This window comes from Pseudonaja textilis, chromosome 1, assembly GCF_049901715.1.
Source record: "Pseudonaja textilis isolate UNSWEBS1 chromosome 1, rPseTex1.2, whole genome shotgun sequence".
NCBI classification, from domain to species: domain Eukaryota; kingdom Metazoa; phylum Chordata; class Lepidosauria; order Squamata; family Elapidae; genus Pseudonaja; species Pseudonaja textilis.
Genome location: NC_141990.1, coordinates 20,734,583 through 20,761,664, shown reverse-complemented (window position 1 = coordinate 20,761,664; position 27,082 = coordinate 20,734,583). Strand labels below are relative to the sequence as shown.

Genomic DNA, 27,082 nt, shown 5'->3' with positions numbered 1-27,082 from the left:
TTTGGTACTTTATATTATATACACCCTTCAAAGCCATTATTAAAAGATAAATTGCATAAACTAGTCCAAGGAAAAGGATCTATGGGACACCAGTTCTTGGGGAGCAGCACTTTCCATTTCCAATATTCAGGTGCGAAATATATTTATTTGTCAAAAACTTACAATATAATAGAAACAAACATAAGTTTGAATACAAGAAATAGGAACTAATAAATGGGACAATAGGACAGGGATGATAGGCACGATTGTGCACTTATGCACACCCTTTACAGACCTCTTAGGAATGGGGTGAGGTCAATAGAGATTAGTTTGAGGGTAAAGGAGTGGGGGTTTGAGCAGGTGACAACAGAATCAGGTAGTGACTTCCAGACATTTACCACTCCGTTACTGAAATCATACTTCCTACAATCGAGTTTGGAGTGGTTTACATTTAGGTTACATCTGTTATGCACTCTAGTATTGTTGTTAAAGCTGAAAAATTTATTAACTGGTAAGATGTTATAACATATACACATACATTTACATAAACATATTTTTAAAGGTTCAATTCTTGCTAGAAAGAGGGTTCTCTTCTCCCTCAAGCGAGTTGACATTAACATCTGGAAGAGGGCAGTTCTCAAACGGAGCCTTGCCGCGGGGGAGGAGCTGCTGCGCCTGAGAAGGAAGGGGCGGTGCCGGCGGACCCGGACGGTGCAAAGAGGACGCGCGCGGCCTCTTGGTGCGCAAGGAGGCTGCTGTGGCGGCGACGGTGGTGCAAGTCCGCCCGTGGACAGCAAGGGCAACATGGAAGTGTAAGATGGCGAGCGAGCTTGGCTTCTTTCGGCCAGTCACACCTGCTCCCACCCCACCCCATGAAGGGTTAAAAACGGGAGAGGCGGGATTACACTCAAAGGCAGGGAGGAAAGAGAAGCACCGGACGTGGGTTTAAACTGCTTTCGGTGCTTTTCGGTCATGCACGCACACGCGTTTCCCTGGCTCGTTTTAAAGCCCTCGCGGTTGCTTCGCCCTCTTGCCGACGTGGCTCCTCCTCTTCCTCTGGGTGCTTTTTTTATTTTTGTTTCTGTTTAAGTGGTTCAGCAGGTTGTGCGAATGTGGCTCACGATTCACCTTCCTTGTGCAAGTCCTGGAAATGAGATCGTTAGGGAACAGATCGTGTATATCGATGAATCCAGCTATTGGCTCGTCGTTCAATATTGCGAGAAGGTGGAATAAATTAAAGGCTTGAGTCGAGCCTCAGTGCTGATGGCTTTCATGGAAAAAGCCCCAGAGAGGGTTTGGCCACAGTAGGGTAGATTGTCATGGTTTTCTAACCTTTTTTATTATTTACTTCTTGGTCTTGTCTACAACCCTAACATTTCCTATGGTCTCCAATCCAAATCAAGGTTCGGCCCTGCTTAGGTTTTTTTTTTTTTTGCATTAAGCCAAATTCAGTTGCTTATTTCTGCCTGCTGTGGTGAAGAAACTCTTGCTGGGAATACACATAACAACTTGCCTCCAGAAGTTGTGAATGCTCTCAATACTGGAAGTTTTTTAAAAGATGTTGGATAACCAATTGTCTGAAGTGGTGTAGGGTTTCCTGCCTATGCAGGGGTTGGACTAGAAGACCTCCAAGGTCCCTTCCAATTCTGTTATTCTATTCTAACTATTTTTTGTCTGCATTGCTTTTTTTGACACTATCTCTGAATCCAGATTTGTGATCTATTTTATCACTTGAGAAGTTTGGGAGGATATATAGGAGGAAAACAGTTTTCTGTATGTGTAATCATATTTGTATATTTAAATAGGTATACACTGCTTTTCTGTGCATTAATGAAAATACACATAAATACAGTAAAACTAAAAAAAAACTTGCAACAGTACGCAGTTCACACTTTAAAAAGTAATTACTATATATCCAAAAGTAAATCCCAGTTAATTTAGTGGAGGTTGCTTGCTCCCTTGCAGCATTGTATTGATAGGCAGGCTTCTGGGGGAATAAGATCCAATAAAAAATAAATATTCATGGGATTTCAGTGCAGTTTGATAAGAATGTCCTGATCGATAAGTTACCCATAAGCAATTTATAGACATCATTGGTAATTATGCAAGCAGAAAGATATATGTTATTATTGTTTTATTTGATTATTTCAAATTAATTTTTTTAAGAGTAAAAAAATTAAAAGATGGATTTGGTTTCCTAGAATAGGGCATCAGTAAGGCACTTTACCCAAACTAGGTAGCATCATCAGTATGTTGGGGATTATATTGTGGCATTGAGAATGGCAAAACTTTATTTCTATGCTCTTATTACAAGGGTCTTCAAACTTGGCAAGTTTAAGACTTGTGGACTTCAACTCCCAGAATTCCTGAGCTAACATGACTGGAGGAGGAATTTTGGGAGTTGAAGTCCACAAGTCTTAAAGCTGTTAAATTTGAAGACCCTTGTCTTATTATGTCTGAATAGTCTTCCTGGCAACCCTATTTAAAGGATTGTTTCCTGCTGGGGAAAGACAAGCTATTGGGCCATTTACAGGGCCATTTTGAAGAACATTCTAGCTATCTGATTGATAAAGTCACTGCTTTTGCTCGGAGTTGGATTCTGACTTTTGAGATGCCTCAGACATTGTCTTGTGGGTTTAGATGAGATGAGCTTGTGACTCCAAGGAAGTGGAAATAGTCTTTGGGTTGACCCTCCTGGCTTGTGAAGGTTACTTAGGAAGTGACCTGTTCTTGGGTCTATGTGATTATGTCATCCTCCTTGAGGGAAAGCAGTGGTCCACCAGTTTTGAAAGAGGAAGGATTGTTCTCCCTCTTCAAAAAGACATTGCTGGACATAGTGGATATAGGCACACTTCAATCATCCCTTTTTGGGAAGATTGCTGAGAAATGGAATTGCAGCCTGGAGGGAACAGGAATTGCAGCCTGGAGGGTCCATGAGGGAACAGATTACGTGAAGCCTATTCAATTAGAGTTAAGACAACAATGGTCACTCTACTTCTAGACACGAAGTGTATACCATCCTGGTTGATATCTCAGCTGCCTTTTGATATCATAATGTTTGATTAATAGTATCCTTCTGGACCACCAATGAAGATTACTAGTCAGGGCACCGTTCTTTCCCTGGGGGCATTCCAGTCAGTGCTGATTTGGGGAAGGAGATTGTGGCTGAGGCCTCTAATGTATGCCTCAGGGCTCAGGGCTCGCACCCCACTTTAGATGAGGAAGGCCTTCATCCTGTGTTCTAGCTGACCATGTACCTGGCCTCAGTGATGGTTCTGGATTCCAGATAGTCCCTGAGGCCCTAGACACCTCTGTTAACTGTAGACTGTTGGGATGAGCCCTTGATGTTGCAGCTGGTCTTAGAATTGGTGTCAGTGTTATAAATTTCCACAGCCTTCTCTCTAAATATAATACTTAAAAATAAATAAATTGCACTTATTTAATTGGAAAGATGTATTGGAGCATGTTTGGGAATATTAATGTGAATTCTCCTAAATCTAAAGCTCTTCATCATATCTGTATAGTAAAAAGAATGAGATCTATTCTACAAATGGAGGGGAACTACTATTTCTTACAGACTTGTCTTTAACTATGCATAGTTCTTTAAAAATCCCACAATTCTTTGTTTATTTCCCTAGTAGGTGTATATTACATTGTAGCCAAAGAGAGGAAAATATGAACTAGCATCATGCTGACTTTTGATGCGGTGATAAAGATGGCAAAACTTTTTTTAAAAATTCATGTGGACAGTGGTTCTATCCAACAGACAAGGACATGGGCCAAATTATCTCCTCAAATCCTCTGAAACCATGCAACATTTGTTCTAAAGTGAGCCAATTCACTCATCTCCCATGTTTTGGGTCAACTGAGAATAATTCTCTATGGACCTGTTACCCTTTTTGATTATTTTTTCTTACAATAGTTGTTGGACACGGGGACTCAGATTTCTCCAGATGCATATGGAATGCAGAGACCTTCAGAAGAATTAAATATCTCCATCAGCGAAAGGGGATATATGTCCGTCAATAACAACAAAAACACTTTTCACGAAATGATTGTGTCCGTGTGTATATGAACATAATTGCTGTAGCTTTTCTTTTATCCACACAATACAATGAGAACTCCAACTCAGCATATTTTCTCGTCCACTCAACCAGTACATTGTAAAGACAACATTAGAGCCTATGGAAGTTGTTGAACTTGTTTGAAAGTGATGAGTGTGGTGGTTCTATTCAAACAGTCCGCTTTGCTTGACATAATGCATTGTATTTTTTTAAGTATGTTGCAACAGGGGACCTAAAAACAGTTTCATTCTCTTCCGTTGTAAATGCTAGTGATATTTTCTGCTGCTTATCTATCCAGCTGTACTCATTGTCCCTAGGATGTATAGCTAATTTGTGATAAGTGAATGTTATTTTTTTTAAAAAGAAATATTGATGTTTCTAATTCATTTTCTGAAAATAAAATGAATTTATTTGCTGTTAATTGGAATGCACTTCAATAGAAAACAAGAGCAGGCAGGTCTCAGGCAAGCCCATAGATTTGGTTTCAATAGTCTTTGCAAGTTGTGGTACACTTATTTTTTGTTCCAGGTTAAGTGCAGTTTTAAAAATGATTTGTAAGTAAAATCCTTCCTCAAATTAAGCTTAGCTCCGTGCCCATGTTCCTTTCAACTGTTAGGAGAAAGTTATGGCTTTTTAAAGGGGCTTCTCCATACTTGTCCCGTTAAATCATTGTACTTACAATCTCTTTGGAATTTTTTTTCCATAGGAAGGATGGAAATGCAGCCCTTCTCAGCAATTATGAGGTAATGTGATTTGTAATGTTCTGAAAAGCTACATATAAGCTGAATTTTCATGACGATATTGCAATTCAGTAGATCTGGATCCAAGTTAGGGAAGATTTTTTTTCTAGAAGTGAACTTGGCCTATGTCCCTCTACCATTATCTGAGGCTCCAGTATAATGGGCATGAGGACACCACCTCCCTTATGATGGAACCTAGGTTAGTAGTGTAAGTGTTCTGGACTGGCCAATCCTTTTATCTTTGTTCATGTATTTCCTTAATTGGTGTCTCCACTTTTCATTTATTTCCTTCTTAAAAGACGGACATCTCTTTCTGCCCTGTGTTTAATAATTGCAAAAATGGAAACCATAGAGTTACTCTTACATAATGAGAATTATAAAGCACCTTGGGGTTTGCTGTTACTGTTGAATGAAAATAGATTCAGTAAATAAAATGTACTTTCGCAATGTTAAAATAGAACATTCAAAATATATCTATCTCCAATAATAAATAATTGATTTAAAGGGTAGCCATAAAGAAGGGTGGCCATAATTTAAACTGTAGCCATAATGGAGGGTTGCTAGATTGTGCCAGATGAATTACAGATCTGCAAATTACAGATCTGCATTAATAATGTTAAGAAAAAAGCTCCTTCAAATTAGCTGAAATCAAGAATTCTTAAAAATATTAGCAACAGAATATAGCAATGTGCAAGCTCCAGTTATACTACTAAAAGAAAATCTTGAGCTGAATACATTCTTAGAGGCTTCTTTTTTGTAGTTTTTCTGTCCATTTTTGAGGAGCTATTCAGGATACATTTAACTGATTTATAGGGAATGTAATTTGTAATTTGAGTTTAAATATTTGAAAACTAACTGACTTATTGGAAAGGATTTTCCAATGTCTCCTAATATTTATATATAGGTATTTAATTTATATGAAAAAACTTACATGGCTTTCCATCTTATATACAATGACACTTAGTTATTGTTCGTTGTGAAATTGTGTCCGACCTATTGCAACCCCATGGACAGCGTTCCTCTAGGCCTTCCTGTCCTCTACCATCTTCTGGAGTCCATTTAAGCTCTACTGCTTCAGTGACTCCATCCAGCCACCTCATTCTCTGTCGTCCCCTTCTTCTGTTGCCCTCAATCTTTCTCAGCATGAAATAGTATGTAGGAATGATCTTGAGAGACAGGAGGAAGAGCACCTGACTTGGCAGCTGTCAAATAAGAAGCAGCAGAGGCAGCAGGAGGAATGAGGACATGCCATACATCTTAGAAATGACCCTACTAGGTTTCTTGGATTTTAAAGATGAGGGGTGTTAGGAATGTATGTCACCTAACAGTTATTTGGGTTAGAAATATATAAACTAGGATAGACATTTTAATACTGTATCTTTAAGAAAATGCAAAAACTGTAATTGGGGGTGGTTTCTCAAACGGCCATAAGATGGAGCCAGAAACCTGGGTTGTTTAGTCTCAGTCTCAGAAGTGAGTGAGTCTCTTTTTCCTTCTGTTGGAGAGTTTTGCCGTTCCTCCTAATGACTGTTAGTGATTGTTGATGTAAGTCTGTTGCTGAACTGTTTTTTGATACTGGACTTTGATACTTGGATTATCCCTGAACTGAACACTGACTGCTTTACCTGTTAATTGACTTGGACTGCTTATCTTGGACTGTGCTTAAACGTTTTATTGGAAGTAAAAACCTACACTTACTGTACAGTGTATCTGTGTGCTGTTTGTGTATTATTCTTCACTACTCTCACTACGTCTCCCTGTATGTGCTCATTCCCCTAACGGGGAATTACCTCAACAAGGAGGAAGAGAATATTCTTTCAGGCTTGCAAGGTTCTATTAATGTAATTTTACCATAAAGTCCTAAAGAGGGCCTTTTACATTGCTACTTTAAAGTGTTCTACTGCCACATGTTACTGCAAAGTTCTGGAGATGTTTAAAGCTGTTCCTTCCTTCCCAGGTCTACAAATTGTTGACTGATCTGAAGCAGCAGTGCAAAGAGCCTGGGAAGAGCAAGCAGAGTGTTGGCCAGCAGAATCTGAACACAATCACGTATGAAGTAAGTTAAGTAAAGACATAAGGAAAAATTGTGTGCTTTATTGAATTTTCCTTCCCTATCCCACTTGCCTATTTCCATGAACAGAAATCTTTTGTAATCCTGCTATCTGCTAAAAGAAAAAGAAAAATTCAAAGAAGTAGCACAATTCATGTTTTCCTGTTTTTATATAACATGAAAGTCAGCTGGATGATTTTGGGCCACTAACTCTCTCAGCCCAACTCCCCTCACAGGGTTTTTATTTTGAGGAAAATAGGAGGAGGAAGACATGGTGGATATGTTCACTGCCTTGCATTATTTTTAAAAATTAAATACAGGTGGGATACAAATAAATATATCCCTGAAAACAGGGATATATCAGTGAAACATTTAAAAAAAATAAAAGATCTCTTTAATACTACTGCAATACTATATCTAGCAATATAATAATAATAATAAAAATGCAGGTAATTCTCGACATACATTGAGCCCAACATTTCTGTTGTTAACTGAGAGATCTGTTAAATAAGTTTGGCCCCATTTTACCACCATTCTTGCCACAGTTGTTAAGTGAATCATTGCAGTTGTTAAGTTAGTAACATGGTTGTTAAATGAGTCTGGCTTCCCTATTGACTTTGCTTGTCAGAAGGTTGCAAATGGTGATGACATAACCTTGGGGACACTGCAATTGTCATAAATAGAGTTGCCAAGCATCCAAATTTTAATTACATGACTGTTGGGATGCTGCAACGGCATGGTTATAGGTCACTTTTTTCAGTGCCTCTCTAACTTTGAACGGTCATTAAATGAATGGTTATAAGACAAGGACTACTTGTAATTACTTAATAAGTGGATAAAAATACCAAATCCAGTCTGAATATTGGCCAACTCTGCAATGGATCATAATAATCTCCTATAGATCTATTACATCCATGCATTACATTTCATATTCTCTGATAATTTATCTTGTCCTTTTTGTATTTCCTTCAGCTCTAATCATATGCATTATTAGATGATTATTTTGCCATCCTAAAACTGTTCATCCTTGGATTGCCTGAATTCCTAATATATTTGAAAAATTTTCTATGAATTTTATCCAATTGTCATTAGGACTTTAAAAAAAAATCAGATGACAATGGAGCCTCCTTCCACCTCCAGACCCCAATCAAATCACACTACTAAAATCTGGTTGCAAAATGTTGACACATAGCAACATGACCTCTTCTGTTAAATAAATAGGACCTTTGGGAAGCTCATTGCTCTTGCTGCAAAAAGAACCACAAAGCAAAACATTTTGGCTTTACACATACACAGTAATAGTAATATTTGCAGCATTTGAAACCAGGGAAAAAAAGTGTCACCCCCGACTGAAGATGGCCTGCTTCATTGCAGCGGGAATAATATGGAATATTTCTTTTTCTGCCCTTCTAGACACTGAAATACATATCAAAGACACCATGTAAGTTCCAGAGTCCTGAGATTGTAAGAGATTTCCTCATAGCACTGAAAAATCAAAAGCTAACAAAGTAAGTTAAAAATTACGCCATGCAACAGTGGATTAGAAATGTTTGCTTTGTATTACATATATCCCAACTATTCATAATAATATTGTTGAATTATTGGTGTTAAAAAAAAAAATACTTTCAGCTCAGAGCAGGAAATCCCCTGGTGGTAGGGAGCAAGAAAATCAGCTGTATTAAGTGTGATATTCTCCTATTGGTGATTTGGTTTTATCCATGTTTACAATTTTCATTGGCTTTGTAGTATGTTTTAATAGGAGATGTTATTGCCCACATAAAGTTACTTTGTGTGAAATAGGTGGCCATATAAATGTGATAAATTATTTATTTATGGGAAATCCCAAGTAACAATTTACTGTCAGAATATTTGAAGTAAAACTATACACAAAAATACACTGCTCAAAAAAATAAAGGGAACACTTAAACAATACAATGTAACTCCAAGTCAATCACACTTCTATGGAATCAAACTGTCCACTTAGGTAGCAACACTGATTGACAATCAATTTCACATGCTGTTGTGAAAATGGAATAGACAACAGGTAGAAAGCATAAGACATCCCCAATAAAGGAGTGGTTCTTCAGGTGGTGACCACAAACCACTTCTCAGTTCCTATGCTTTCTGTCTGATGGTTTGGTCACTTTTGAATGCTGGCAGTGCTTTCACTCTAGTGGTAGCATGAGACAGAGTCTACAACCCACACAAGTGGCTCAGGTAGTGCAGTTCATCCAGGATGGCACATCAATGCAAGCTGTGGCAAGAAGGTTTGCTGTGTCTGTCAGCGTAGTGTCCAGAGCATGGAGGCGCTACCAGGAGACAGGCCAGTACATCAGGAGACATGGAAGAGGCTGTAGGAGGGCAACAACCCAGCATCAGGACCGCTACCTCCACCTTTGTGCAAGGAGGGACAGGAGGAACACTGCCAGAGCCCTGCAAAATGACCTCCAGTGGGCCACAGATATGCATGTGGCTGCTCAAATGGTCAGAAACAGACTCCATGAGGGTGGTATGAGGGCCCGACGTCCACAGGTGGGGGTTGTGCTTACAGCCCAACATCGTGCAGGACATTTGGCATTTGCCAGAGAACATCAAGATTGGCGAATTCGCCACTGGCACCCTGTGCTCTTCGCAGATGAAAGCAGGTTCACACTGAGCACATGTGACAGGGTCTGGAGACGCCGTGGAGAACATTCTGCTGCCTGCAACATCCTCCAACATGACCGGTTTGGCAGTGGGTCAGTAATGGTATGGAGTGGCATTTCTTTAGGGGGCTGCACAACCCTCCATGTGCTCACAGAGGTAGCCTGACTGCCATTAGGTACTGTGATGAGATCCTCAGACCCCTTGTGAGACCATATGCTGGTGCGGTTGGCCCTGGGTTCCTCCTAATGCAAGACAATGCTAGACCTCATGTGGCGGGAGTGTGTCAGCAGTTCCTGCAAGACGAAGGCATTGATGCTATGGACTGGCCCGCCCGTTCTCCACACCTGAATCCAATTGAGCACATCTGGGACATCATGTCTCACTCCATCCACCAACGCCACATTGCACCACAGACTGTCCAGGAGTTGGGGGATGCTTTAGTCCAGGTGTGGGAGGAGATCCCTCAGATCCACCATCCGCCACCTCATCAGAAGCATGCCCAGACATTGTAGGGAGGTCATACAGGCACATGGAGGCCACACACACTACTGAGCCTCATTTTGACTTGTTTTAAGGACATTACATCAAAGTTGGATCAGCTTGTAGTGTTTTTTTCCACTTTAATTTTGAGTGTAACTCCAAATCCAGACCTCCATGGGTTGCTAAATTTGATTTCCATTGATAAATTTGGTGTGATTTTGTTGACAGCACATTCAACTATGTAATGAACAAAGTACTTGATAAGAATATTTCATTCATTCAGATCTAGGATGTCTTATTTTTGTGTTCCCTTTATTTTTTTGAGCAGTGTATATTATATCTAAGCTGAAGATTACATTCAAGGACCCTAAGTAAATACTCAATACTTTCAAATATAAGACAGTATAAGTCGTTATTTGTTAATTAACTGTGGCAAAAGTAATAATTGCTGTATCTGAAAGGTATTGTATGAAGGAACCTAAAATCAATTTTTCAAGATTGTTAATGACAGGACTGCCATCACTAAATAATGCTGTTACACTTTATGACTTCATTACTTAGCAATGGAAATATTTATGAAATTACAGGTAGTCCTCGACTTATGACCACGATTGAGCCCAACATTTCTGTTGTTAACTCACTTGACTCACTTGTTAAGTGAGTTTTGTCCCATTTTATGACTTTTCTTGCCAGTGTTGTTAAGTGAATCATTGCAATTGACCAGTTAGTAACTTGGTTGTTAAATGAATCTGTGTTCCCCATTGATTTTGCTTGTCAGAAAGTCGCAAAATGTGATCACATGATCCTGGGACATAGCAAAGGTCATAAATGTGAACCATTTGCCAAGCATCTGAATTTTGATCACGGGGAGGCTGCAAAGATCATAACTATGAGAAATGGTCACAAGTCACATTTTTCAATGCTGCTGTAACTTTGAATGGTCATTAAACAAACTGTTGTAACTGGAGGACTGACTGTATTTAATATCGAGCTGGGGTTTAAAGTCTGTTATGTAATGTTTATTAAATATTTTACTTGTTAAACTTTTATCCAACCACAGGTTTAATTTGTGTTTGTAACTTGCTTTTGGGCCTTCTGGCTGTAAACGAAATTGATTGGTTTAAATTAATATTGCAGATTATCAATAGAGAGAGGGACTGGGGTTATCAATCTTTGCATATGTAACAAAGAACATTTCTCCTTGAAGAGAATGTGCATTGGGAATGGTGGCAGTCTGCACATTATCAGGAATATTTATTTTCTGCTGACTGCAGGGCACTACATGCCCAACAGCTTTTTTTTAATTAAATGAATAAATATTCAGAAATTTACATTTTAAAAGCTGAGGAAAATGTTCTCTCGCTACTTAGACAAGTATTGGAAATACCAGTTAAGCATTTAGACAATATATATGGATCTGGAAACTTTTCTTTGACACTTCTCTCTGCAAAACTCCCTTCAATATATAATAATCCTCTCACAGATTTGTTTTCTATTCCTAAACACATTAAAGTAATCAATTTCTGTCATCAATCCTTCAAAAAATAGGTAACCTTGATTTATGACCATAATTGAGGCTGCATTAAGGTCATAAGTTGTGCTGGTCATTAACAAGTCATCATGTAACCAGTCAGATTTTGCCACATTTTTTGTGAGGTCGTTAAGTGATTGGGCCTTCTTCTGGCTGTGATTAAGCCACAATTGTTAAACAAACTCATTGTTTGAAATGGGCATTTTCTGCTGGAAAACAGAAGTAAACAGCAGTTTCTGGCAAAAAAAAAAAGTTGTAAAATGCAGTCACATGACCCCAGGACACTGCAAACTGCCGTCAATGTAGGCGGGTTGCCGGGTACCCAAATATTATCACGGACATTGGAACTTCAAATCTGGGTTGTTAAGTACCTTTGGGGGAGTTCATCGTAACTTTTGAACAGTTGCCAAGTGACTAGTTATTAAGCAAGGACCATTTGTAGTTAGTTTGATTTTAATTGTTTGACCTAAAATTATTATAACAAAATAAAAAGATGTGAAGAGAATTGTTAGAATTGTCACAGTACTTTTCCAATGATAAACAATGCTGTCTTTCTGAGCGTTCACTTGATCTGTGTAATTGTTCTTGATCAGGGGTGTCAAACTCGATTTCATTGTGGGCCACAGAGTTGTGTTTGACCTTGGGGGACTGAGTGGGCGTGGCAGGGAAGGGTGTGGCAGGGTGGGCGTGGCCAGTTCAACATCCTGCAGCCTTCTGCCAGTGAAAATGGAGTCTGGGGGGGCCACATGGTCCTTCTGGGCTCCGTTTTCGGTTGTGATGGCCTCCTGCAGCTCTCTGCCAGTGAAAATGGAGCTTGTCCCAAACTCCATTTTTGCTGGCAGAGGCACTGCAGGCTAGTCCTTCACTGTTTCCGGGGCAGCCCCACGGACCAGATCTTAGCACCCTGTGGGCCGGATCTGGCCCATGGGCCTTGAGGTTGACACCCCTCTTATTGATAATCCTTATTACCATTTTCCCCAATAGTGTCTGCAGCAAGCTGTGATGCCACCAAAATGACATTAATTTAAAATAATATGTAATTTAATATAATCACATTTATGCTGTGATTCAGTACCTGCCTCAGACATCTTGATGCTTATAAGTAATCATGATATTTGCATGGTTGTATCATCACACACATTGCCATTTCTTATCCTTCTGATCTTCGCAGCAGATGGAGGAGCCTGCATAAAGACATCCAGAGAATGCATGGCTGAAATTGGGGGCTTTCAATTTGCATTCTATGCTCTCTAAGAGCATATCATGTTATACCTTCATGTTTGCAGAGTTAGATATCTGTGGTTCTACTTGTGTTGCTAAAACAAAAACTCCCAGAAGCATCAGCTTGCTTGGCCAATGCTGAGTGATAGTAAGAGCTACAGGGAATCATATCTGGAGGCTGCAAATTCTCCATCTGTGTTTATAGTGCTCAGTTACTACATGTAAGGCTGTCATCCAGGTTCTATATAGAGCATAAATTAGTAGTTGGTACCTCTAGATGGCGCCCATTGACAATATAATTATTATAGGAAGGCCACCTCTCATGAGATCTTTAAAAATATCATTTTTTTCCTTTTTTTAAAAAAATAATATTTTTATATATTTTTTATTTGCTGGCTAGCAATATGGGGCATTGCAATCTCTATGCGTCTGGAGGAGATGAGATTGAAGAAGATTGATGTATATAGTGCATTATATTATTTAGCAACTCTTGATAATATGCAAGTAATTTTTTGTGGGGTCCTTGTTGTTTTCTGAGCTTGGTTATTTTCTTGCAGGCATTTCATTACCAAACTAGGATATGATGATACTATCCCACAGTTCAACCCTGAGCTACAGAAATTCTCTTCTATCAATAATTTCCCCCAGATAGTTGATATAAGTGGGTGGTGGGGAAAGGACCATTGTGCCTTCAGTTGTCATGTCACGTTTACCAGTTCTTCCAGCATTTCAAAAGTAATCCAGATGTCCAGGTTCATATAGTTTTGACACTTTCATCTAACAACATCTTAGAAATCAGAAAACAGATATAAGGAGGAGTAGCTTCCTACACTGACTCAAGTTTTGTTATATAGTGATGGCCGAAATGGAGCAGCTAAAATGAAGTAGCACTCACAATATTAGTGAGAAGGAAATTGCAATGTGAAGCAGCTGCTAAAAAAAAGCAAAAGCTACGGTATTTTTGATTGCAATAAGAGGAGCACAGGGTCCAGAAGAGAGGATATAACTGTTCCATTCTGTGTTGCCTTGTTCAGATCCCATGTGCTTGGCACTGTCTTGGCATTGTATAGGATAGAAACAGATTGGAATGAGTTCCGAAGATGCCTAGATAATGAGAGGTTTGGAACCAAAACTACACAGTTAAAGAATCTGTGTGGGTGTGGCCTATGGAAAAGACAAGTGAGGAGAAATACTGTTCAGTAGCATTCTTAAAATATATGAAAGAAAAAAAGGAATGAACTTAACTCTGTATTGCCCCAGAGAGCATGACCAGAACCGTTAGAATAAAATTACAAAAATGTAGATTTAGACGAAACTTTAGCTGCCATGTGAGAAGGTTACTTCTCCTTTGCTAGAAGTCTTCAAACAGGCTGGATGCTCATCTGTTAAAGATGCTAGAAGAGATCCTGAACTGAGTAGAGGGGGTGATTTTATTATTTATACATTCCATATAGATGGCCACCCACTTGCCACATGACTCAGGCTGGCTAACAAAAAATTAAAAACAGCAAATAATAATCTAAAAAATTAAAACATTGCACTGAGAAGAGTTCATAATCTCCTAATCCTGTGCGGAAGGAAGAGGCATTTTTAGAGACAAGCAGGATTGGATCCATATTTGCGGGGGCGGGGGGGATGCTGTTCTAGAGGCAGGAATAGTGATAGAAAAGGCACATTTCCTGGGTCCCACAAAGTAACACTGCTTGAATGATGGGACCCTGAACATGACAATCCTGTCAAATGTTATTGATGAAAAAAGATCATCCAAGCCAGGCCCTACGCAATAAAGGATTTTATGGGCGATGACCAGTACTTTGAATGGCATCCAAAAGTCTACTGTGCAATTCATTTAGTACCAGTGTTTCATGGATCAAAGTGTCCTCATTACTACCAATGCTGCTGCCTTCTGAACTAGTTGTTTCTTTCAAATGGTCTTTAAGGGCAATCCCAAGTAGGATATGGTACAGCAATTCAGATTTGAGATAACCAAGCCATGAATGACTATTTCAGCCTCCTAATCCAGGAATGAGTGCAACTGATACACAAAATGGATGTGTGCAAAGGCCCTCTGAGTTACTCTTCAAGTAGGAACCATGACTGGTTTTGCCTAGCCACTGCAACCCCATCTAGAACCAAAGATGAAAGGTTGCCAAAACCAGTAGCCCTAAAATCCTAAGCCACTTGATAAGCCTAAATGCCCATTCAACCCCCATAAGCTCCAGAAATCGAAATCGAATCTGAAAAGCATTATCTCGCCAGCCTAGGATGAGTTATATAACTAGGTAGCATCAGCATATCGATTGTATGTTCATGTCAAAGTTCACCCCACTCAAGAACAGAGAAAAAAATTGAGCTCTGAAGAATAGAACCAGGTTTAGAAGGAGAACCCCTTCGATAACTCCTACTGTCACCCTCAAAACCAGTGCAGAACGATATAATTTATTTAATCAAATAATTCTAGAAAGGTTACTCTGGGATGGTACCTAAGGTTGTTGAAAGATCAAGGTTGGATGAGATGGAATGCAGATCCCGAATCATGTTCCTATCATAGGTCATTCGTATGTGTAATCATGCTATTTCGGTACTATGCCAAGGCCTGGAACCTGACTGGAAGGAATACAAATAATCTTCCCTACAGTCCAACTTCTGTCTCAAATGCCTTTCCTAAAAAAGGAAAGTTGGAGATATATCAGAAATTACCCAACATAATTTGGTCCAGCAATGAGTACTTGAGAAGAAAATTGCATTCCCTAACCCCAGGCATAAGTATCACTTCACTCAATGTACCACCTCTTAGCTTCAACCATACATTGTCTTCCCACAGACCTTAATCAATTTAGAAGAATGTGGATCTGATATACATGTGACTTCCTTCACAACCCTGAAGACTCTTTCTGCTTCCTTAGGACCAAGAAAGTAAAATTTCTTTCAGATGAACACAGACTATACTTAACTCAGTAGGACTTGAATAGGTGGAATTCATCTCAGGGTGGGTTTGAATGATTTCCCTTAACAGATGCTTTGACTAATCTTCAGAACAGCCTATCAAAAGATCTTCTGATCCATCTCTCCCTAAGAGGGATTGAATCACTTTGCACAGGGCTCCTAGAAAGCAATCCATGGGCACAATAAAATGAGGGAAAATAATTATATTTTGCCCCCTTTTTATTGTATGTACCTTAATAAAGACTCTTCCTCATGTTTCATTAGGCCCTTCATCTTTTTCCAGCAGCCCTGTAGGCATTTCTTTCTGCTATTTCATCTCTATTCTGTGTTGTTACACCATAATTTAAATTCCTGAAACTCCCTTTCTGTCTTTTAAAAAAGCCCAGACATATACAAGTATAGTAATAATTATAAATTCATCCTGAGTCAGTGGTGGGATTCAAATATTGTTGCCACTGGTTTGGTGGGCATGGTTTGGTGGGCATGGTTTGGTGGGCGTGCTTTGTGTGCGTGCACACACTTTACGTGCATGCGCATGCTAAATACGTACTTTGCGCAGGTGCAGAGACATTTGCGCAGGCGCAGAGGTGTTCTAACTCGCCTCCTGCAAACCTGGTTGCTTCAGCAGCTGCCGCGCGATGCTATTCTGTGCCACGCAAAGCAGCTGCGCTTCAAATTCAGCGGATAAAGGTGAGTATGGGAGCCCAGGCAGGTGGGTGGGCCCAACAGCAGAACCATTAAAGCAACGGAGAGAACCGGTTCGGTCTCTGCTGCTCATCGCTCTTACCAGCTCTCCAGAACCGGGCAGAACCGGTCGAATACAACCACTGTCCTCAGTTATGTTTTCATTTAGTTTAAATGTTGTCCACAAAAACTTAATTTTATAACTAACTCATAGTTGAAAAAAATTAAACTGGTTTAGGTAATTGTTTTTTGTAAAAGTGATAGAATTTCACCCAGCTGTTGATACCAATTAAATTTGACATCCCTGTTTTCTGCCTGTCTTGGTAGCCAAGGATGTGAAACTGACATTTAATGGTTTATTGTGCCGCACAGGATTTTGAAATACATTTTCAGCCTTTGGGACTATCTAAAGAAACAAGCTTTTGAAATCTGGGTTCAGAAAGAGCCGTGGGTTGTAAATGTTTTTGAACAAAGGGTCATTGAGGGTTTTAAAACCTACAAACCAGTAAATGCCAATGGATTACAGATGTGGGAATGGCAATTTTCAAGCTCCCAAATTATTTCATTTCTGCCTCATGTAGTTCTAAAGCCAGGCTGTAAGTAAGACACTGGAGTAAGTTGAATGTTTTGTAGACAAGCTTTTGTTATGATGTGGACTCATTCCTGTGACCAGAATCCCTAAATTATATACATTTATGTTCTTTGCTTGGGTACAGGGCAGAAAAATTGCAACTACTCAACCACAGGCCTGCAACTGCTGTTGAAATCCAGCTGGTAAGTTATAAAGCTGCCTTCTGAAACATTGCTTTCAATATAGAAAATCAGTCAAGGGATCTCTCAATTTTCCAATAGGGATTGTATAATAGTACAATTCTTGTCTGGGTATCTATTTTCTTGCCTTTGTTCTTATCCTCAGCCTGTTTTATTGCTTACTCTGGTTGTGAAACGGTTGCATCAGCAACTGCACAAAGATACATTTGATAGAATGAAATCATGGACAATAGGATCCAGCTCATGTGAGCCTCACCTGTACAGATGCAGTGGAAAGGCTAGCAAAAGAGGGAAAAGCCAACAAGGAAAAGCAGCTGCCAGGAGGAGTTACTACTAGACTTTGGAAATCTGTCGCTTTGTATTAATTTTATTATTAAAAAATTGTTATTCTTTGATTATGTATTGTAAACTGCCCTGGAAATGTATTAGAAGACTGAAATGTAAGTTAGATACAGATACAGATTAACCGAGTTGGAAAGGACATTGTAGGTCATCTAGTCCAAAGTAATTATATCCAGGTTAATTGTACAAAAAAAATGGTCAGGAACAGAGTGTGTTTTTTGGACATTTGTGCCAACACACATAAAATATCTACTTAGTTTTGTAAGGAGAGATTTGCATCTTACACCCAACAGAAGTCCAAATATGACAGAAGACAGGAAATATGTACAATAAAATCAGGTCATCATGGAGAGCAATATATCTAGACACCAAGTTGGTTTTGACAACCAGTTTTTAAACCACCTATGTGTTCAATTAATTAATATGCCATCAAGTCCATACTTTACTAACGATCCAAATTTTGTGGGTGTGTTTTGTCACATTTTTTTGTTGAAATCAAGATATACTCTATGTACAGCATTCTCTACAATCTCTGAAAGTTGTCTGATAAAAATGAGATAGTGTTATTTTATTTTCTGGTGGCTAGCATATTTTAAAATTTCTGCTGAATGATCTCTTCATTACTGACTCTAGAACCTGTCTAATTTTGATGTTCTGCTACCTGGTCTGTAATTTCCTAGATTCCCCTTTGTTCCTTTTTTGAAGATGGGAGTCTTATCCTCTTGGTATTTCACTGGTTCTCCCAGTTTTCTCAAGGTAATTCATAAAGATTTGACCAGACCATCAGAAAGTTATTTCATGCTCTGCATTTTGTCTGATCCAGGAGCTTTAAACTTATGCAAAGTAAATATAAATATGGTCCTACTCTAACCCTGGCCTTTTACGTTGTCCTGAACAGTTGTCTAGTTCTTTTGTCATTGAAAAAGCATGAGAAAAAATATGACTTTAGCTCTGCTGTTCCTGTGTTACCTGTTATTCCGTCTTCACTTAGGCTAAACATAACAAGTTCCTTCATCTATTCTTCCTAAACTTTAGCTTCCAAGCCCCTCATCATTTTTATTGCTCTTCTCTACACTGAACTTGCATCTGCCAGCTCTGAGGAGGAAAATAGACACTTTATGCTTTTCCAGCAATCCCCATTTTTAAACACTTTCTTTTTCAGAAATGCATACAGTTCCTTTTCCCATTAGCTTCTCTGACCACAGATTCCTACTTACCATTATTCTGAATTATTAAAATGTGCAAAGTTTGAAACACCCAGTCAACAAGATAAATTTCCGTTCCTTTAATCAAAATCTCCAACATTAAATGGTCACTTTCTCTTAATATTCTCTGCTTATTTTCTATCTCTTCCGCCCCCTTCCACTTCCTCTCCAGGCTGTATCATTCCCTGCTAACAAACCTCTGAGAGCCGCATAATAAATGAATATTGACTGATACATCCTTGAGAGCTGCTGATTCCCTGAGCAAATAAAATGTTCATTTTAGAAGAAAATGAATAGCTGAAGCAAATGTTCTGAGGTGGCGCCTGCTGAAAGATGTGGGAGTTCTTAGGTCATTGATTTAGCAAAAAGGCAAGCTCTCCATCTGCTTTATTCCATGTTTAAGGAAGTCTTATTAGTTTAGGGGAGATAGAAAATAAAACAAAATATCACTCTCAGCTTAATCACCTCCATAAAAATATTTTGATTCCAAAATAGTTCGTAGGTACACGGTCAAGGCTGCTGACTTTAACTGAAACAGGTGAAAATAATTCAATGTTACAATATGTTTCACCTGTGTAACTTAGTTTTTTTAATTATTGCATCTGTTTTGCCTCTCTTTGAAATATTTAAAAGTTAAGTAGGGAAAAACAATCATTTCTATCTGCTTAGTTCAAAAATAATTTTTACCTTACCAAAGAGTTTGATACTGTTGTTGTTATCCTTTGTTGTACAGATGTTTAGATTGAATTTGGCACTTTTGTCCACCTGTTGAGGTCTTCCCAAGGTCCTGGGATAGGCAGAAGTTGTTGTTCAATAATGCAGGAAGTTCTTGGCATATAATTGAACCCAAAATTTCTGTTGCTAAGTGAGACCATTGTTAAATGAATTTTGACCCAGTTTACAACCTTTCTTGCTACAGTTAAGTGAATCACTGCAGTTGTTAAATTAGTAACATCTCTGTTAAATGAATCTGGCTTCTCCATTGACTTTGCTTGTCAGAAGGTTGATCATGTGACTATGGGAATGCTGCAACGGTTGTAAGTATGAAAAATGAACATAAGTCACTTTTTCAGTGCCATCGTAACTTTGAATGATCACTAAATGAACAGTTGTAAGTCGAGCATTACCTGTATTAAAGGTATCACAGCATGCAAGCTGTTTCACACAAAGGTACAACATCAGTGGAAAAAGTGACTTATGATCATTTTTCACACTTACGGCTGTTGTAACAGCCCAACACCCCTGCATCACATGATCAAAATTCAGACAGTTTGCGTCCCAGCGTCCTGTGATCAACTTGCAACCTTCTGACAAGCAAAATCAATGGGGAGACAGATTCACTGAACAACCATGTTACTAACTGTTGCTGGAATTGGGTATGTCTAGTTTGATGAAAAGAAGGACTAGAGGAGACATGATAGCAGTCTTCCAATATCTCAGGGGCTGCCAGAAAGAAGAGGGAGAATCTATTCTCCAAAGTACCTGGGGGCAGGACAAGAAGCAATGGGTGGAAACTAATCTAGGAGAGAAGCAACCTAGAACTGAGGAGAAATTTCCTACCAGTTAGGACAATTAGCCAGTGGAACAACTCGCCTCCAGAGATTGTGAATGCTCCAACACTGGAGGTTTTTAAGAAGAGATTGGATAACCATTTGTCTGAAATGGTATAGGGTTTCCTGCCTAAGAAAGGGGTTAGACTAGAAGACCTCCAAGGTCCCTTCCAACTCTGTTATTCTATTCTGTTCTGTTCCTATTCTATTCCTATTCTATTCTATTCACTGTTCTCATGAAAGATGTTTACAAATTTCATGCTTTTTTGATGATTAAACCCCAAAATGATTTATATATCATATTAAAACCAGGGCACATTTCTTTCATCTCTTTAGAATAAAAGCATGAAATTTGCAAACGTCTTTCATGAAAAATCTGTACTTTTTGAACTGCAGCAGAGGATTGATAGAATGTCCAGATGATAAACAGGTACTAACTAGACAGCTCAATCTCTGTTCAATTCTGTGCTTGTACTGAGATGTGCTGATCTTGAACTAACCAAAGAACTGCAGTGATTCATTTAACAACTGTGTCAAGAAAGTTGTAAAATGGGAGGAAATTCACTTAACAATTGTCTTGCTTAGCAATATAAATTTTAGGCTCAATTATGATAATAAGCTCAGGACTACCTGTATTGTACAAGGGCCACAGCTGCCACCTGTTTATTGAAAAGGAGCTATGAATCCAAGAAGACTTCAGAATGCGCACTGTCAAGAGTAGGAAAGAACCACTCTACTGAAGCCAAAGATGTAAAATGTCCTCTTCTGGGATCCAATATTAAGTCGTTTTGATAGCTTAGAAATAAAAAGCTAAAGATCACATATTGTATTTGAGGAGGTTTGTTTTTCCCTGAGATAAGAGCAGTAGCTCCATTAAGAGCATTAGCTGTGACTGAAGTTGTTTGTTTAAAGAGGAAGGGATTTTATTTGGTTTTATGGTACAACTAAAAATTTCCATTTGCTATTCTTAGGCAGATCTGATGGGTGAGTGTTTGCATCAAAAATTTCTTACTGTTTTTAGTGAAACAATATGCATGCTTAGGAGAAAATAAAACTTCTTGAACAGTGATATGTTGCTCAGTCATTCAGTTGCTTTTTAATCTTTGGGATGGACATCATTTTATTAGGATTGTCTGTCAAATATATTTAATTCTCTACGTTTTGTAAATATCTCTTCTCCTTCCTATTATTCTCAGATTTTTTGTACTGTTTATTTCTGCCTTCAGTTATCGCCCTCACATCTGGATTTATCGTGTGATAATTGGCGTACCTTTGACTCAGATTAAGAGCATCTCTCATTTGGGGAAGGGTTGTATCCAAGCACTGACTTTGACGCTATTTTGTTAATAATAATAGCTAGCCTTATTTCTTCAATGAGATTTTAACCCACAATTGATTGCTTTTCTGATGTGAAGGGACCTGTTTCAGTCCACTTCAATTTGCTGGTTTCCAGAATGTGAATATTCACTCTTGACATTTCTGTTCTGACATCAGCTTTGCCTTAGTTCATGGTCTGACATTCCATGGACCAATGTATCTTTGCAGCTTCAACCTTTCCTTTTGCTTCTGGGCAGTCAGCAGCTGGGCTTCCCTTTGGCTTTAATTCAACACATGATAAGCACCAGTGCTCTTGCTCTTAGCTCTTGCCCAGTAGCTTGTTTCATGCCTTCTAAGCTTCAAACTCGTGTTGATGCTGTCTTGGCTGTGGACATCTACTTGATTTTCTTGACAGAACAATGGAGTAGATAGCTCTTTTTTTCTTGGGTGGATGGTATTTAGTCAGATTCCTCATCAGTGGATTGCCTGTCATGGGTGAAGTTTCTGGGAGAATATTCTTTAGTTTATAACATCCTTGGGAAATCTAAGCTGTTTTATCACGACAAGATCAAGCTCCATGAAAGAAACAATGCTTCATTGTAAATTCACGCTTCATCCCAAGTAGAGTAAGGCTGAACCTGAATAGTTCAACGGGCAAAGAAGTTCTTGAATTCTATAGAACTCTCCGTTGGACAGGATATTAAAATGTAGGAGATGGGAAAAAGCAAAGGAGTTCCAGAAATTAGGATCAAATCAAATACTTTTATTACAATCTTTGACCAGCTTTTACAGTGAAAAAGAGAAATAGTTTGATATAACAATTCATTATTGGGGCAAAAATGATATATCAAAGGCTTTGCATGGTTGCATGACTTGATGAGGGTATATGATGTGTGAATGTGGGTCTAGCATCCTAACAGTAATAAACATAAAATTTGTCAGTGTTACCTTCAAATTTGGAGATGACTGAGGCAATCACAGCACATCTTGGGGCGTCATAAAAAGGGCAGCATATGAGGACATGGGCAAGAGTTTCTACCTCCCTGTATCCACAAGGGCAAATTGTCTGCAAGTGAGAAATCCAGTGCAGCCTTCCTGCCAATAGAGCTGATGGGAGGCCCAGAAATTAGGATAAATGGCTCAATTACAAGATTTGAGTCCAGGGTGTATCCAGATATTGACAGTACCTAACTTTGACTAATGCATTCAATCAGTGCTTAGATGGAGAAAGCTCTTATCAATGCCAACAATGTTATCTGTAGAAATGCCCTTCCTTATCAGGGAAGGAAAGACCTCTGCTCCAGTTCCTTAGAAAACTGGATTAGTTGGTTGTTTTCTGATTCGTAGTGATTGGCTTCATTTTATCCTAGTTTTGCTGAGCCTCCCTAAATGTTAAAGTTGGTCAGTTTTAGTTCATTTAGTTCATAACTCTCCAAATTCCCAGCTGGTACAGGAAGAGATTGTCCTAAAACAATAAAGCTGACTGCATAATGTCAGCTTTATTGTTTTAGGACAATCTCTTCCTGTACCAGCTGGGAATTTGGAGAGTTATGTCCAGGGGTGGGCTTCAAAGAGTTTTAGCAAAGGGTACTCTGCCCAGTTGCTGGGTGGGCGTGGCCATGGTGGGCGTGGCCTAGCCTCCTGCACCACAGTAGGGCGTTTTTGCCCTCCCTGGGCTCTGGAGGCTTCCCTTGAGCCTCCGGGAGGGTGAAAACGGCCTCCCCAAGCTTTGGACGCTCTCTGGAAACTGGAAACGCGCGCATTTCCGGCCTTCCCGAACTTCCAAGAGGCCCATTTTTCACTCCCCGAGCCTCCATGTGCACCTTGCACTTACTTGCATTTAAAACAGGCCACGCGGGGACTCCTGGGTGGGGCTGGGCGGGGCCAGCCAGGAGTGGGATTTAAGGGTTCTCTGAACTGCACAGAATCTTAGCTAGGGGCTCTCCTGAACCCCTGCAAACCCCCAGCAGCCCACCCCTGGTTAGATCTGTCCTAAGGAGCTTGGAAGTTAGCATGTAAAAGGGTGAACAGGATATACCGGTGGACACTAAATCATTGTCCTTTACAGATTGTGGAAGAAAGTGAAGAGAGGCTTACAGAAGAGCAAATTCAATCCCTTCTGCAGACAGTCACCAGCATGCTTCCTGGAGACCCAGAAAAAGAGCAAGAGCAGCAATCCATGGTTGTGGAAGAGGAGGGGAGCCAGACATAGGAGAAGTATAAATGACTTGAACTGCAGGAGACCGCCTTCCCCATTTTAGCATCAGGAAGGGTTGGCCAAACTCTTCATTTGCTATGAGAATCTGCAGATTTCCCAGTTTCCATGATGACTAAGCAGTGTTGTCACTATATGTTTTTCCGTTGTTTGTACACCACAGGAGAATTATTATTTACAGCATAAACTTTTAAAGGGAAAAAAAATAACTCTTGTCTTTATGTTTTATCTATTGTAAATGCAACGTGAATTGAGGTTTATGCCAGGGCAAATGCTACTATTGACTTCACAATTTTCATGCTTCTCTACTGCAATATGAATCTGAGTTCATCCCAAGGCGGATGCTACAACTGGCGTCACAATTTTCATGCTTATCTACCTGGAAAGTTTTACACATCAATAGCACAGATGTTGGCATTACGGACTTGTTCATTTATTAGAAAAGTGCATTCCAATTTTCCTGTTTTTACTAAAAGGTATCACATATAAAACAGCAGATCATTAATATGTTAACAATATCCTATTGATTATAGTGGTATGTCATAATAGTCACAAAATGGGCCAGTCACATAACTGATCTGATTTTGCAACCTTTTTGCAGCAGTTGTTAAGCAAAGCAACAATATTCATTAAGCAAATATATGATAATTAAGTTAATCCATGGTCATTAAACAAACCAATGGTTCACTATGGGCGTGCAAAAACCAGAAGTGCCAATTTTTGGCAAAACTTATAAAATCGGTCATGTGACCACAGGATGTTGCAAATGGCTATGAATATGGCCATACTGCCAAAGTTGTCATGTGATCACAGGGGTGGGGTGAGGCTCAACCATTGGAACTTTGAATTTGGGTTGTTAAGTCCCCTTTTCAGGTTGGTCATAATTTTGAATGGTTGCTATGCAACCTGTCATAAGTCAAGGACTGCCTTTCTGTTTTTCTTTCCTTTGTTCCTCACCTGTGGCCTTCACTCTTCATTGGGTCGACTCACACTTAGTTCTTGGCCATAACATGTCCACTATCCTTTTGGCAGATGTAAACCATGGTCTGGGATCAGTTTGTTGGGCAAAGACATCCGAATGCTAAGTCATATTGTTTAGTCAGTGCCCCTCTATCTTCCTCCCTCACTTTCATTGTTCTACCTCTAAACATCTGTCTAGTAGTCTTGTATCTTCCCAATATTTGGGAGTCTGAAAGAATCCAGTAATCAAACACTTTCTGACTGTCCTGGGCACCTTCCTCCATAGATTTTCCAAATGGTTGGAACGCTGACATCTGGATTCCTTGCTTGCTTGGACATATCAATAAGTCTAAAGAACAAGAGACCTGCTTTACACTGCACTACTTTATATTTCAAAGCCTTTGTTGTCAATGTACATCATATATACAATGAAATTGGTTTAGCCTCTACTGGTGCAGTCCATACAAGAATACAAGACAACATGAATAATATAAAGAATAATCCTTATATAAGTAGATAGGAAAAAAACTAGTCATATGTTTCCATATGTATGTTATATTCTGTGCAACATGAATATTACTCTGGTATATGGTGTATAATTTATAAATAAAATGGCAGTGTCTGGCCAACCTTTCCAAAGCAGTGCAGACCATCTACTTAAATCCTCTGCATTACCGGTAGAATACCATTAATTTATTGGAACGTGTGTGTTTTAGGCTTGTGAAAAGTATACAAAGAAAGAAACACATAGGAGAAATAAGCAGAAGTGGGTTTTAGTTTGAGATATGTATTCTTTTTTTATGCAGGCAATACTTTCAGGTGCTGAAAACTGGGTGGTGAATGATTACAGCTGCAGGCAAGCAAGTTTCTAAAATAACTAATAATCCTTGTTCAAAGCTCCTATTTGCTCTTTGGCAAATATCCCAGAAGATGAAGAGATTTGTTCATAAGGAGTTCCATTCTTGCTTCCTGTTCTGTTAGCTTAGAAATGTGCATATGGAGAAGAGTGTCCGGAAATCACCAGTTCAGGGCTTCAAATCCACAGAGACTTCAGGGTTTGTTAATTTAAATTGGGCAGATTCAAACAACACACGCACAATGACTTGATTGATAAATCTTGCTAAGTATTAGTGGGAGAGTACATGAAACCCTTGAGTCCACCTCTGACCACAATAGCCAGAAATAAGTGGTGTGGTTGACCATTTAAGTCAAGACAAAGGAAAACATTGTAAATCCTGATTTATTGGTGGGGGGGGAGGTTGTTTAAAAAGTCAAAAGAGACAGCCAAGACTATGTTTGAAGCAGTGGTGGGATTCAAATTTTTTTTACTACCAGTTCTGTGGGCGTGGCTTGGTGAGCATGGCAGATGAAGGATACTGTAAAATCTCTAGTCAGAGGTGATATTTGCCGGTTCTCCAAAGTACTCAAAATTTCTGCTACCGGTTCTCCAGAATTGGTCAGAACCTCTGGTTTGAAGCTCTGCTCCTTGCACACTTGTAAATCTATGGTGACCCTCCCAAAACAAAAGCCTGATAATAATTGTTATTAAGAGATACCGGTAGTTCTTGGCTTATGACCACAATTGGGAGCAGAATTTCCATTGCAAATCCAAGGTGATTGTTAAGTGAGTTGAGTTCAGTTTTATGATTTTTGCAATGATTGATAAGTGAATCACTGCAATTGATTGTTAAGCAAATCATGCAGTTAAGTGAATCCATTTTCCCTATTGACTTTGTTTGCTAAAAACCAACTGGGAAGATCACAAATGGCAATCACGGGATCCTGGCTACATTCCAACCATCATAAATACATATTGGCCAAGTTCCCAAATTTTGATCACATGACCAGGAGGATGCTGCAAAGGATGTAAGTAAGAAGACTGGTTGTAAATCACATTTTTCAGTACCACTATAATTTCAAACAATTGCTAAATGAATGAGTGTAGGTCAAAGACCATCTGTATACTTAAACTGCAGCTCATAAAAGGTTATAGCTTTTAATACAAATCTGCTTGTTAGAAAAGTTGTTTTGTGGGCTCCTGATTTTTTTTTTTTGCCATTGTGGCTTTTAAGATCCTTTACCAATTCAACCGGTTAAGGTTAAGTCAATAACATATGCATTTATAAATTAGATTGATACCCTCACTGAATTATTACTACTTCTAGTAAATGAGCTTGTTGGGAAAAATTGAAGAAGGAAGTATACATTGCCTTGAGCTCCTGAAAGAAAGATGGAATATAAGCAAGTAAAGTACTGTACAAAAATCCTACTGATCTAATTACTGGTAGTATTTGTGAAATAGGCTGGGCTTGAAATAGTGATTGGCTAAAGATGAATTTTTCCAGTATAATGACCACTATACCATATTGCTTCTCTTTTAA

At 39.1% G+C, this 27,082-nt stretch overlaps 1 protein-coding gene across 6 annotated transcripts; it reads left to right on the top strand.

Moving 5' to 3' along the window:
- The first annotated feature begins 662 nt into the window (after positions 1-662).
- Positions 663-25,340, top strand: CRCP (CGRP receptor component). Of its 6 annotated transcripts, none has more exons than XM_087927463.1 (7): positions 665-791; positions 4,750-4,786; positions 6,741-6,839; positions 8,247-8,341; positions 17,058-17,115; positions 20,546-20,639; positions 23,595-25,340. In XM_087927463.1, the coding sequence occupies exons 1-6, from the start codon at positions 784-786 to the stop codon at positions 20,630-20,632; spliced, it is 384 nt and encodes a 127-aa protein (XP_087783589.1). In that variant the 5' UTR covers positions 665-783; the 3' UTR covers positions 20,633-20,639; positions 23,595-25,340. The 6 variants fall into 6 exon arrangements, with proteins under 6 accessions (XP_026564370.1, XP_087783589.1, XP_087783578.1 ...); XM_087927452.1 differs by lacking the exon at positions 20,546-20,639 and adding an exon at positions 18,135-18,210 and having other exon boundaries at positions 23,595-24,391; XM_087927474.1 differs by lacking the exon at positions 20,546-20,639 and adding an exon at positions 17,748-17,826 and having other exon boundaries at positions 671-791; positions 23,595-23,951.
- The last annotated feature ends 1,742 nt before the right edge of the window (positions 25,341-27,082 follow it).

What these genes read in the sequence shown, in the direction of transcription:
- CRCP (XM_087927439.1), top strand. Translation starts at nt 1,130, where the DNA reads ATGAGATCGTTAGGGAACAGATCGTGTATATCGATGAATCCAGCTATT. An exon ending in TCGTTCAATATTGCGAGAAG is followed by an intron (nt 1,204 to 4,749) that starts GTGGAATAAATT and finishes TTTTTTCCATAG; the next exon opens with GAAGGATGGAAATGCAGCCC. An exon ending in CCCTTCTCAGCAATTATGAG is followed by an intron (nt 4,787 to 6,740) that starts GTAATGTGATTT and finishes CTTCCTTCCCAG; the next exon opens with GTCTACAAATTGTTGACTGA.